Here is an 11,927-nt window from a genome sequence, read left to right as displayed (position 1 = left end):
ATTGTACAACTACCAGTCCGCAGGGTAACAACGGAGACTGCAAAGGGGCTCCACATTGCAGCGGATTTGATTCCGCAAATGAAAACATGCTTTCTTACATCCTTGTTGGTGATATTTAGTGTATTCGATTGTGTAATTAAATGATGCCAAAAATATGTGTAGGTCTAGCCTATTGACTATTGTACGCGTGTCAAAAGTTTTGCTACAATTTCTCATCGAATTAATAAACGTTGAACACTGTTCGATAAATTTTCTGATTTTTAGCCATCTTTATTTTTTACGTTTTTTTATATTAATTCTGGCGGTTCAATAGCTGTACTTTTATAGCACGCTTCAATAATCGCAGAATTCGCCCTATGAGAGGGACGCATTTTCAAGACTAACACTGTCTTTCAACATGTTGCGAATGTATTTTTTTACTATACGTTGTATTTTGCTCCTTTGTTAGTTAGGTTTTTAATAGTTATTGGATTTGAATCTGGTTTGTTAAAACACGAACACGATTTTACTGTTTAGGCTTCCAATTCCAGAGCGACACCGATCTTGTGTCCACCGGTATTGAAGCTCTTGCCGTCGATCATCGTGGACAGCGTCAGAGTAATACCTGTAGCGGAAAATAATCAGATTAATTGTGTGAATATCCCTTTTGTATCCTATAGGTTACAAAGAGACAAAACTAAGCCTTACCGTCGCGTAACTTTTGTTGATAACCAAGACCAATCTGGCTCTGATTGTTAACCTTGGCACGAACGCTTGCGTCCTTGTCTAGATCGTACTTGGCGGCAAGACCAAATCGGGTGGCGTTGGAGCCAGTAGCCCACGACAACTGTACACCAGTTTCCAGACGATCATTGCATCGCTGATAAATCAGACCACCGAATTCACGTCCGTCGTTGCTGAGGAGAAAAAAAAACAAAAAAGAATTTCATTGGAGAATTTCAGATAAATTAATATTTCATAATCTCTAAACGGTTATTTAAAATGAGTCGAGAAATTTAAATTGATGTAGTTCAGGGTTTCCTTCAGTTTAAAGCTTACGCAGATGTATTTCATGTTCTGTTATCTTATCAAAAAATTTCTATTCTAAACATTTTACTTGGGCTTAGCAAAAATGAACGCAAGTCCCAACAATAAATTTATTACCTCTGTGCTATTCACGTAATAGATAAACTGTAGATAGTAAAGGGAAACTTACACATTTGTGTGCAGAATGAAGTCACCGGTTGAGTAACCCAGAGCAAAGTTGTTAGCGGTAATCTTTGATTTCTGGGAGTCAAATGCAACCTGGTAGCCAGCGAGCCATCCTTGGTATCCAAATACACCGGAAGCGTTCACCAGTGGACCAGCGAGATCGACGTTCACGTCGGCATCAACGCGAACTTTATCATGCGAGTAGGCAGTCTTGAATCGTCCTGTCTTGCTTCTGTAGGACAAAGTGAAATCATTAGCATCCTTACGGCGGAACTTGTAGGTTACACTGTAACCCAGCTTCACGCTATCGTACCCGGTTTGCGGTGCAAATGAACCATCGAACGATAGTTTCAGTCCCTTGACCAGTTGGTTTTCAATGGACACCTCCGAGGTCAGTGTGTTGTCCGTGTTCCATTTCTCGGAAAAATTCAAACCATACTCCTTGACTTTGTATTTCGTCTCGAGAGAACCGAACACTTTGCCGTTGTCCTGGTTCGAGTGACCGCTGGTGTTGAACTCAACACCAGAGCTAGTCTTGGTTTTAACATCCAGTTTCCATAGGCCAAAATGATAGCCTTTGTTGAATACATCGCGAGCCTGTTTGCCAAGATCTGAATATGCTGGTGGAGCCATCTGAGGAACAAGTTGAAAATTATAATCTAGCTTCAAATTAAATATGATAGAGTTAGACTACTAATAATCCAGTTGTCATCCTGGGAATTTCAAGCTGTCATTGTGGTACGGGTTTACCCTGGGAATCAATTGTTATCGACCGCAATTAAGCAGAACATAGCAATAGTAAACAATAACCTCAATAGCCACTCACTTTCTATTTCACGTCATGAAGGAATAGGAATTAATCAAAGAGGCTTCGTGTGTGAGTTTTTCTATGATTAACAAATCGTCGAATGCATTTCTGAGCAGCATTCTAAAAATAATGAAGTGTACAACCAGAATGGTAAACAAATAGAAGATTACAAGTTAATCGAGAATAGCTTCTACGTGACGTTGAACTTGACTTGAAGTGTAATAGTTTTTGTAAGCAGCATTGTTTGTAGACTCAAAAGTTCAAACCTTGTCACTATATTTCGTTAAGGGGTATAATTTATGTAATACTTTCCATTGATTCTTGAGCACCTAAATGGTTACAAAATCATGAACAGTGCCAACGGAACTAGCAACATTTGAAACTTTCTATCCATTTTGTTTGTCGTTGAATGCATGCGTCACATAACGATGTCTCAACAGACATTCGCGCAGTTTTGGTCCATATTGTTGTTTTTCATTAGAATTACTATTTTCGTACACTGATGATCGCTTCTTACGACCGTTCATACACATTGAGCGTTGGTTTCTTCCTAGTAAAGGTTTCTTTTTTCATTACCTCGGACCATTTGAGCTGTAAAATGTTCGCTCGGAATCTATGTTTAGTCTACGAATACAGCATAAATGTGAGCATTTACTATAGAAGTCACATTGTCGACTTGTTGTTACCAACACTCAAAACATACGGAATTCATTCTTACTTCTTGCAACTTTGGAAAAGGTTTCGAGGTAAATTCATTTCTTCCTAACATTCATGCCTACATGTGAATCTAGAAGATCAAGTGAAATCAAGTAAAACGACTTGTCATTGTAATGATAAAGTATATTTAATCCGGTCATTTCAAATCACTGTCGCAAATATAACGATTTCTGTTCCGAATCCACCTACTAGTGGGATAATGGCTTTCTCTTTCCATTCTAATAGTTTCAATAACATTTCTAGGTTAATTTTTCAAAAGGGCGTATAAGCAAGTGACAGTTTCTCTTTGTTTACTTTCTCTTCTATTAATTACCAAGCGGTTTCCACGTTTATCACTCAACTCTTTGCATGAAATGATACCAGAAACTTTCGACTTTCAAACAGAATAGTGATATCAAAGAATATCTTTTTAATCACATCACAATAATCGAAAGAGAGAGTGATTAAAGAGAAACTGTCACTTGCTTATACGCCCTAATGAAAAATCAACTGAGATTTGGCATATCGGCGGCCGACCCGCTATCGGAAGCGGTGACCCCTTGCAAGCTAACCTATAATCAACCCGTTCGCCCGGTCTACCCACAATATAAAATATCAAAATTAAATATAATGAAAAAGTTAATATTTAATTTCATACTTAACAATATTGACATATGAAATCGACAGTTACACATTCTCAAAGTCGGTTTATGCATCTTTGAGAATAAGAAAAATGTTACAATATGATATTTATATTCCACGTACAAGTTATAAGCGACATACTTTTTTTTTACGAACATGGCGCTCTCAGGCGAGTTTACATCGAATCTCTTACATGGAAGTAGGGGAAAGAAATGTCAAATTCGTGCACGCCAAACCAGTAACACGTCGAACCAGTCTTGCCGAACAAACACGGAACACAATGCCCGCGGAAGCACTGTTCTCATACCGAACACTCAAGTCATGTTCAAACCCGAATTCATACATTTATACACGCATGTTCGATTGTACAATCAAACTCCATGAACGCACATCGTGTACGGACTCGATGTTCGCTCGCCTACTGCTGAACAGTGATTTCAGATTATTGCATTGTTATTTTAGATTCAACGTTTACTTCATTTGCGACCGTTTGAATGTATTTTGTTAGAGCTATCTAATAAATTAATAACTTTAAGCACATATTACAGCTATGGCAGATCATGCACGAATACGATTTCCCGGATAAACTGACGCGATTGGTCAAAGCAACGATGGATAGAGTGATGTGTTACGTCCGAGTATCTGGGACGCTCTCGAGTCCCTTCGAATCTCGGAGAGGGTTACGTCAAGGTGATGGGCTTTCTTGTATCTTGTTCAATATTGCCCTGGAAGGTGTGATTCGAAGAGCGAAGATCGACACGAGTGGCACGATTTTCCGAAAGTCCGTACAACTTTTTGGTTTCGCTGACGATATTGATATTGTAACACGTAACCTTGAGAAGATGACGGAAACCTACATCGGACTGAAAGCTGAAGCTAGGCGTATCGGACTGGCGTCGAAAACAAAATACATGAGAGGAAGAGGCTCTAGAGAAGAAACACTGAAAATGAAAGTGAAAATGGTTCTTGAATCTAATCCGACTGGTACAAGAAGAAGAGGAGCGCAGCGAGCAAGGTGGATCGATCAAGTGGAGGGTGATCTCAGAAGCGACCGTGCCTTCAGTGGCTGGCGACGAGCAGCCATGGACCGAGTTATGTGAAGACGTATGCTTGATACAGCAAAGGATACCCCAGGCCTATAGCTGTTAGGTAAGGTAAGTAAGCACATATTATGTTCGAAGGATTTAATCACTAAAATTAATAATCCGAGTAAAACCAATCAAGGATGGCTTTTATCGTATCAAAGAACGTTCAATCTTCACTCTTCACACGATTGAATCAGTGCCATCAAAGAGAAATTGAAAACATCGCAACAACAAACACCCGGCATGGCTCATTTAACATAGAATAGACACCAGTGCGAGAGCGAGTTTTTTTCGATGACATTTCTGAGAATCAAAGGTTAGCACGCTGCTGTGGGGATCCTCTCTGAAGCAACAAACGGTCGCTTATTCTTGTTTCGCGATCCGATTCTGTATGGGCAGTGGATAATTGCGATAGAATCATTTTACTATTGCCGCTTATTCTAACTATGTGCATATAACCTTTGTATAAGTTGTATCTATGAAAATGTCTGTGAATGCTCCACACAAGGGTTTTGAAATGTTGCAACCTAGTATGAGAAACATCAAGATGAATCATCGATTCGATTTTCTGCGATAATTGTCAACTTGCGATTCTCTCTTGGGAAATTCCACACAGCAACGATCATTATCAGACTGTATATTTTTTCATGGGCCGTGAAATACTCAGAGTATGAAGTGGAGCGAAGAAATGTAGAAAGATTCTCTCGCGGTTCATGCATTGAGAGACTCGAGTTCTTATAGCATCTTCTACCGGATTGAAAATGTTGTATACAATATAGATAGCAATATAGCAGCTTCTGTCAAATTTTCGGCAATCACCAACACTGAAACCAATGTCTTCTAAATCGTACAATACCAATTCTCTGGAGGTTTTATGATTGTTATGTTGAGCGGCATCAATCTTACTTTGGATCGCTCTAGTACAAGATCCAAAAAAATTAAAAACACAGTACTCTAGACTAATATTAAATTCGAAATACTATTGTTGAATTTCTTTTTTTTTCTACCGAGTTTATGTTTTTGCTGTGTTTGATTACTACCGAACTTTTTGCCTTTCTCTATAGAAAGGTATTAGAATTGCTGGAAAAACCGACTTTCGAACGGAGCCTCGGAGACCCATAGTGTTATATACCATTCGACTCAGCTCGACGAGATCGGAAAATGTGTGTGTGTGTGTGTGTGTGTGTATGTGTGTGTGTATGTATGTGCACTTTTCGAAGATATTTGAACGCGCTCAATTTTCTCAGAGATGGCTGAACCGATTTTAACAAACTTGGGCTCGTTTGAAAGCTACTGTCGGACCATTGATCAAGTTCGAAGATCAAATGGCTGTGAGTTTTGGTTCCGGAGATATGATTGGATAAGTGACGTAACCGACAAAAAGTGTTGTATTTGAACGCGCTCAATTTTCTCAGAGATGGCTGATCCGATTTTAACAAACTTGGGCTCGTTTGAAAGCTACTGTCGGGCCGTTGATCAAGTTCGAAGATCAAATGGTTGTGACTTTTGGTTCCAGATATATGATGGTATAAGTGACGTAACCGACAAAACACGTTGATTTTTACCGCTCTTATATATAAGGGTGCCAAAATTTTGGGATCAACTCTATTTTCGTAAAGTTCTAGTGCTCAAAAGTTTAAGCACCTCGAAAAAAGCCTTCATGCAAAATTTGACCTAAATCGGACATGCTTAAGGGGTGCTGCCCGGTGGTAAAGGTTTGGCAATTTTCGATCTTGAAAAAGCACCATAGGGGGGAGTACATGAAATTTCCAAAATCGAAAATTTTTTTTGATGCCAAAACTCTTAAAACTGCATAAAACATTGAAATTTAGTGCCATCTCAAAAAAAATTTTTTTTTGAAAAAATCAACTTTCTGGGACTTTTAAAAATTTCATATTTTTTCTAAGTCCCAAAAAGTCGATTTTTTCAAAAAAATTTTTTTTCGAGATGACAATAAATCTCGACGTTTCATGCAATTCTAAGCCTTTTGGCATCAAAAATTTTTTTTCGATTTCGAAAATTTCATGTACTCCCCCCTATGGTGATTTTTCAAGATATATGAAAACATCACTAAGTGGACTAAGAAGGCTTTTTTTAGATTAGCATCACTGTTCTCATACAAATAGGCAACGCAAATGTCAAGCACTAGTTTGGAAAAATGATGCTGACTGTGTGACATAAACACTGAAGCATGCTTTTGTGAACTACTCGAATCAATCTGAATCAATTGGCGTCTAAAATTTTTTAATAAATGTATGAAACATATTTTCATGAGACTGTTATGAAAGAAGAGAAAGGCATTATCACACCACTAGGTGGATTAAGAAGGGTTTTTGTTTTGCCTTTCCTCTATGATTGGTTCAAGCATGTGCCCGGTGTACGTACACGATGTACCAGCACAGAAACTCGACCCAAAGCACGTACTGTGTTCATTCGTGTACGATGCTCGGGATACATGGACTCGCAGTAAGTTTGAGGTTGGATATGTGCTTGATATAATGTGCAAAGGCACAAGCGTGCCGATGTTCATGGGAAGACTCTTGCGCACCCATACAATTGGCGGTATTTCAGCTTCTTAGCATAGCAAAATGATTACTCGGTAAATTCAATTAGATGTACCGAAACTACACGAGTTTTTATCGTACGATCAGTTGAAGTTCACAATTCTTCTTTTACATTATTTCACAGAATTTTGTAAATAAAAATACACGCAGAAAAATCCCGGTTTAGTTGCCCATCAACGCAAAAAAATAGTTCTTTGAAACCGAGATATCACAGACTCAAACAAGATATGCTTATTTAAAACTAAAACACGGTTGTTCTAAACAAACGTTGATTGGTTCAAAAAAATAAGAACAAACAAATTGTTGGAACTACCCGGAATTTATTTATTTTCACAATATTTCTTTCTGTGTGTACAATTGATGCGAAAAACCTGAAGTCGCTGGGTGCGGTAAAAAATCCGTATAAATAGTAAGTTATCTCCGAATTATTGAATTTGTGTAAATTAGACAATCAAGAACAAATAACTGTTGAACTGTTGGTTTTCCAATTATTTTGAAAGATTTTCTTGAGCATTTTTAAGTAAAATGCGTTTGTAGATGAAAACAGTTGAAATCGATTTAATAATGAAAAAGTATAAATGATAAAATTTGTTGAACACCTTAATATTGCATAGCCTAACATTTACGTTAAGTAAAACATACCGTACAAAATATCCATGCTAAAAAGTACTGTACTTAATCTTTCAAGTGCTCAGAAACCATTACGAAAAAGTCACTGATACAAAAAAAATCCCCGTTAAAAATGGACGGACTTCAACAATGTGCCAGGCACCCAATAGAAACATATAAAATAGGTATCTTCATGCTAATATGTTGACTAACATATGAAAAGAGCATTTACGAGATGTGTAAATGAAAATTGTAAAAATTGTGAAAGATTATCTTACGATCTGCCTTAATCACATGTTGGTGAAATGGCAAATCTCTATTGTGCCGGTATTCATTACGGCCAACTTTCTAAACTATTTCCGATAATTTCGGGAAACTTTTGAAAGATATAAATTCAACGAAACATTTGAAATTAAATCGATTCAATATTTCAGGTGATTTACGTAAGTGTAATGACATCACAGGATAGATAAAATTATCTGATTTTGAGATAGATACCTTAAATGAAAGAATAAACAATCACCATGTTTCAATAATCATAGACACTATTATTGGGAGAAATGTGTGTATTCATCTTTATCAATTAAATGAACAGCAACGTTAGCAATTCCAATTTCATATATGGATTATCCAATGCACGTCAGACATTGCGAATGTCACGCATTGCTGTGTCAGATTGAAAAATATAAGAACTCGCACTCATGACTAGTGGTGACGTAACAGCTCATCGCACTTGGGTCCACAAACACTAGCAAACTGATATAATACCCGGTGATAGTCACGTTAGTATCAATCTTCTGTTGAAAACCGGCAAGAGGTACATTCGGCTTTGAATTTCATAAACCTTCATCATGCAAATACCGTTAGAAATGAAATTATTAAATTTTCTTCTCAATTATATAAGTCAACCCTCACTATAGAAATGATTTACCTGTGTTGTCGAAGTTATTTTAAATTATTCTAGTATTCAACTGCATGGCAGCAAATATAATAAACCGGCATACGGCTGAGTCGTTTCGTTATTAACAAAATAGCTAGGTACCTACATTGAATCCGTTTTTGATGTTTCTTTTTCTCACTACCGAATGACAGGGGATGGTGTGAGTTAGAATTCGCAGTCAATTAGGTTCGCAGCCATATTGATTTTTTGCAAAAATCCGTATTCATGTTATCCTCAATGTTATTTTGCATATTTGAAAATCATGATAGAACCGGTACAACTTTGATACGATATGAATTTAAAAACATATAAACCATAACTAGCTAGTAATACATTTAGAGGATGTTCCTTCTGGTCATAGGCGGTTATTGATCGGTTATGTAACCTAATTTTTCCACGATGCACGACTTCTGAAGAAAGAACAATGTCCTAACCGAAAAGAATCCCTTTCAAACAATTCTGTTTTATATCTTGATGAATGAATCCTGTGCATTATAGTTTCCTTAAAAAGTCTAGCAGAATACGACATTACAAAAGTTTCTTCATTGAAATTATAACCATCAATCAATCTCACTTCTACAACACTTCAGGCATTTCATCGCATCCCTTTCTACTTACTTTATGAAAACTTTTTAGAGTAGTAAAACTTTTCAGAAAGGAACACTAGTTTTTTCACCGAAATAGCGAATGTATCGCACCGGGAACAAATGACTCGAACAAGAACTTCGACGGAACTTTCAAGACTGCGAAAGAAAGCGTGAAATAGATCTTTCAATGGTGAGTTCCGTAGAAAGCATGAGAAATATCACACACACATGCGCGTGTGCTGGCTGAAAGGTGGTGAAAAATATTAAAGTCTTTTTCCAAGCATTTTCTGGCACCATAAAAAAGTATATATAGTTATGACTAAACTCTTCATTGAATGTTTTATACGTTACAATAGATTTAAATCGATTTGTGTTTGTTTTTCAAACAGAATGAAATTAGCTGTTTTTCGAAGAAGGGCGAATCTAACATTGACAGCAAATGGAGAAAAACGTCGATGAATCTTTCGACTTTGGTTTCAAACGAGGGGGATGACAGTAATTCATTTCACTGTTTCTAATGATAAATATGCTAGCGTTTTACTTAACTTCGTTTAACTTGATTCTCATACGCGTCATTTTTTTCCAATATAATAAGAATATGAAAAGTAAGCCTCGCTTTTCAGTTCTTTTTGGGTATATCATCAATTTATCTACACTTTTCATGAATATTCATGAATAGTTTTTAGCATGCTGCATATGTAGCATGGTTACTGCTATGGCAACACGTGAAATAATATTATTTACAGCAATCAGTGAGTTGATTTCATTTTCAATAGAAATCCTAAACCAATTATGTTCGAATCTGTTAATTAAACACAAACGCTTCGTAAGGTTGAAAGATGGTACGTCAACTTATTAGCCTATTCATTTCTAATTCAACATATTATTCTAGGAGTAATAGCTTGTAACTCCATGTATTGAAAATGTGAACATTGAAACTATTCGTCAGGACGCAAGGAAAAAGTTTCAAAGCACGGAAGGAAGAAGTTTCAAAGCATTTTGCTCACTAAAAAACCCTAATGTCTACAGATGTTAAATGTACTAGGTGTAAAACACATTCCTAATAATTCTTCTGTTCCAAGAAAGTACATTGTGTCAGCAGGAGCTATTGATGTATTCAATAGACTAGCACGGACTTTTATTTTCCAATTCGAATACTATAGATAAAATGAGCTCAATAGCAAATTAATTACCGCATTCATGATTCCGTCTATTTCACTCGAACAATGCATCCTCAAATGACAAAAGTTGACTATTGCCGCAAATTCACGATGTAAAATTTATGACCGCTTTGCCAAAACTAGCAAGTAACTTTTTATCTTTCATTTGATTTCCTACCGAACGGAAAAAGAGTTCACGTTTTGAACCTTACTAGTAAGAACTTAAATAGCAAAATTAAAATTGAAGTAGAGAAAAGTCTAAGCAATAAAACATTCAGGTTGACAGAAAAAACTTTGTTACTGAGCTGTAAGTCGTTTCTTTCCATTGAGATATTTGCGTTAATATTTTGTAGAGATGCATGTGGATGTATCATGTCTTTTTTGCATTAATGTAGAATAATGTGCATTTCGAAAAGTTTTTAAGTTGTCCCAGTAGCAATATGAGTAAATTTTCATCACAAGACTGATTTCTCAACTGGAATCGGAGTTAACTCAACACTGTCATCCCCCTTGACCACTTTCCTTCTATATCTAATGAATAAATCAACATTAAAGGAATTTCGCCCTTTTTTGATTTGTTTACTTTTATGCTTCCTGTGTGAATTATGAAGTTACGCCCTTGCGTATTTTTCGTGAAATTGGTTGGTTTTCGCTACTAAGATAAATCAGCGAGTAATTTTATCGTCCCATTTACTATTTCCAGTAGTAAAATGTTCGGAAGCCATCTAAAATAAAGAAAATAAATTGTTTCGCCCTTCCTTACCAGCGATTGAAGTATCACCAAATACAAATAATAATACCCCTAAGTCCCATATAAACGAATCGCCAATGTTTGGTTCACAGCATGAACAAGTAAGCCTAGCAAATATCTCCCTTTCGTTGCGATAGTGTGAAAATGAGAAAGGAGATCGTTTCTGGCAACGCTTTATGCTAGTTGCTACGGTGCAAAACAAACTTGTTTGTTTATCGTTGCTGTATTAAACTGCAACAATCAGTCTAATTATTGTTGCTGTATTAAACTGCAACAATCGGATAATAAACCGAGAAGCCTTCGAAATGGTGAGAAGTTGCTTAGTAGAGGGATGTGATACACGAACAGGGTCGTCCGAAATTTCGCTCCATAGTTTTCCTAAGGATCAAAATATGTAGGTAATATGTTTACATATTTTTCACTATAATAAACAGTAACTATAGTGAACTTGTTCTTACCCTTCAGTGTTGCTAGTTTTATAGAAAATTCGTTAAAGTACATTGTCACTCTGACAGTGTATCATGACAATGAACCGCACGATGCAAAATGTGTCCTTGAAAATTTGTCGGAGTACTCCGTATTATAATTTGTATTTGGTATCACCCTGTTTGTTGGCTTGGAACACGGAGGGCAAAACCTAGGACAGGACCAGACAACTGGCTTCTTTTTCCAGAAAAATATTTCTCTTCTTATTCCGGTTGCTCCCTGCTGTAAATAATAAATGCCTCGCGATCACTGTTGCCAGTAGAGATAATTATTCATTCTGAAAACATTCTCCCCTTATAACATGCAATTATTTATCATTTGAAAACACTTAGACAAATGTTATATCGGTCAAAAATATAGCTCTGGATTCATTTTGATCAGATGTTTGTTTTGAAGAAAACGTTTAGT

General features: G+C 36.6%; 1 protein-coding gene across 1 annotated transcript; it reads right to left on the bottom strand.

Annotated features, from left to right (window-relative positions):
* Positions 1-245: 245 nt before the first annotated feature.
* Positions 246-9,315, bottom strand: LOC131427322 (voltage-dependent anion-selective channel-like). Its single transcript, XM_058590394.1, has 5 exons — positions 9,154-9,315; positions 1,505-1,824; positions 1,196-1,423; positions 688-896; positions 246-604 (listed from the first exon to the last, which is right to left on the bottom strand). Exons 2-5 carry the CDS (start codon positions 1,822-1,824, stop codon positions 513-515), a joined length of 849 nt encoding a protein of 282 aa, XP_058446377.1. The 5' UTR covers positions 9,154-9,315; the 3' UTR covers positions 246-512.
* Between the last annotated feature and the right edge of the window lie 2,612 nt (positions 9,316-11,927).

This window comes from Malaya genurostris, chromosome 2, assembly GCF_030247185.1.
Source record: "Malaya genurostris strain Urasoe2022 chromosome 2, Malgen_1.1, whole genome shotgun sequence".
Classification (NCBI taxonomy): Eukaryota; Metazoa; Arthropoda; class Insecta; order Diptera; family Culicidae; genus Malaya; species Malaya genurostris.
This window is presented reverse-complemented; position numbering and strand designations above follow the sequence as displayed.

What these genes read in the sequence shown, in the direction of transcription:
- LOC131427322 (XM_058590394.1), bottom strand. Translation starts at nt 1,824, where the DNA reads ATGGCTCCACCAGCATATTCAGATCTTGGCAAACAGGCTCGCGATGTA. An exon ending in TCATTTGCACCGCAAACCGG is followed by an intron (nt 1,424 to 1,504) that starts GTACGATAGCGT and finishes TTTGTCCTACAG; the next exon opens with AAGCAAGACAGGACGATTCA. An exon ending in TCAACAAAAGTTACGCGACG is followed by an intron (nt 605 to 687) that starts GTAAGGCTTAGT and finishes TTTCCGCTACAG; the next exon opens with GTATTACTCTGACGCTGTCC.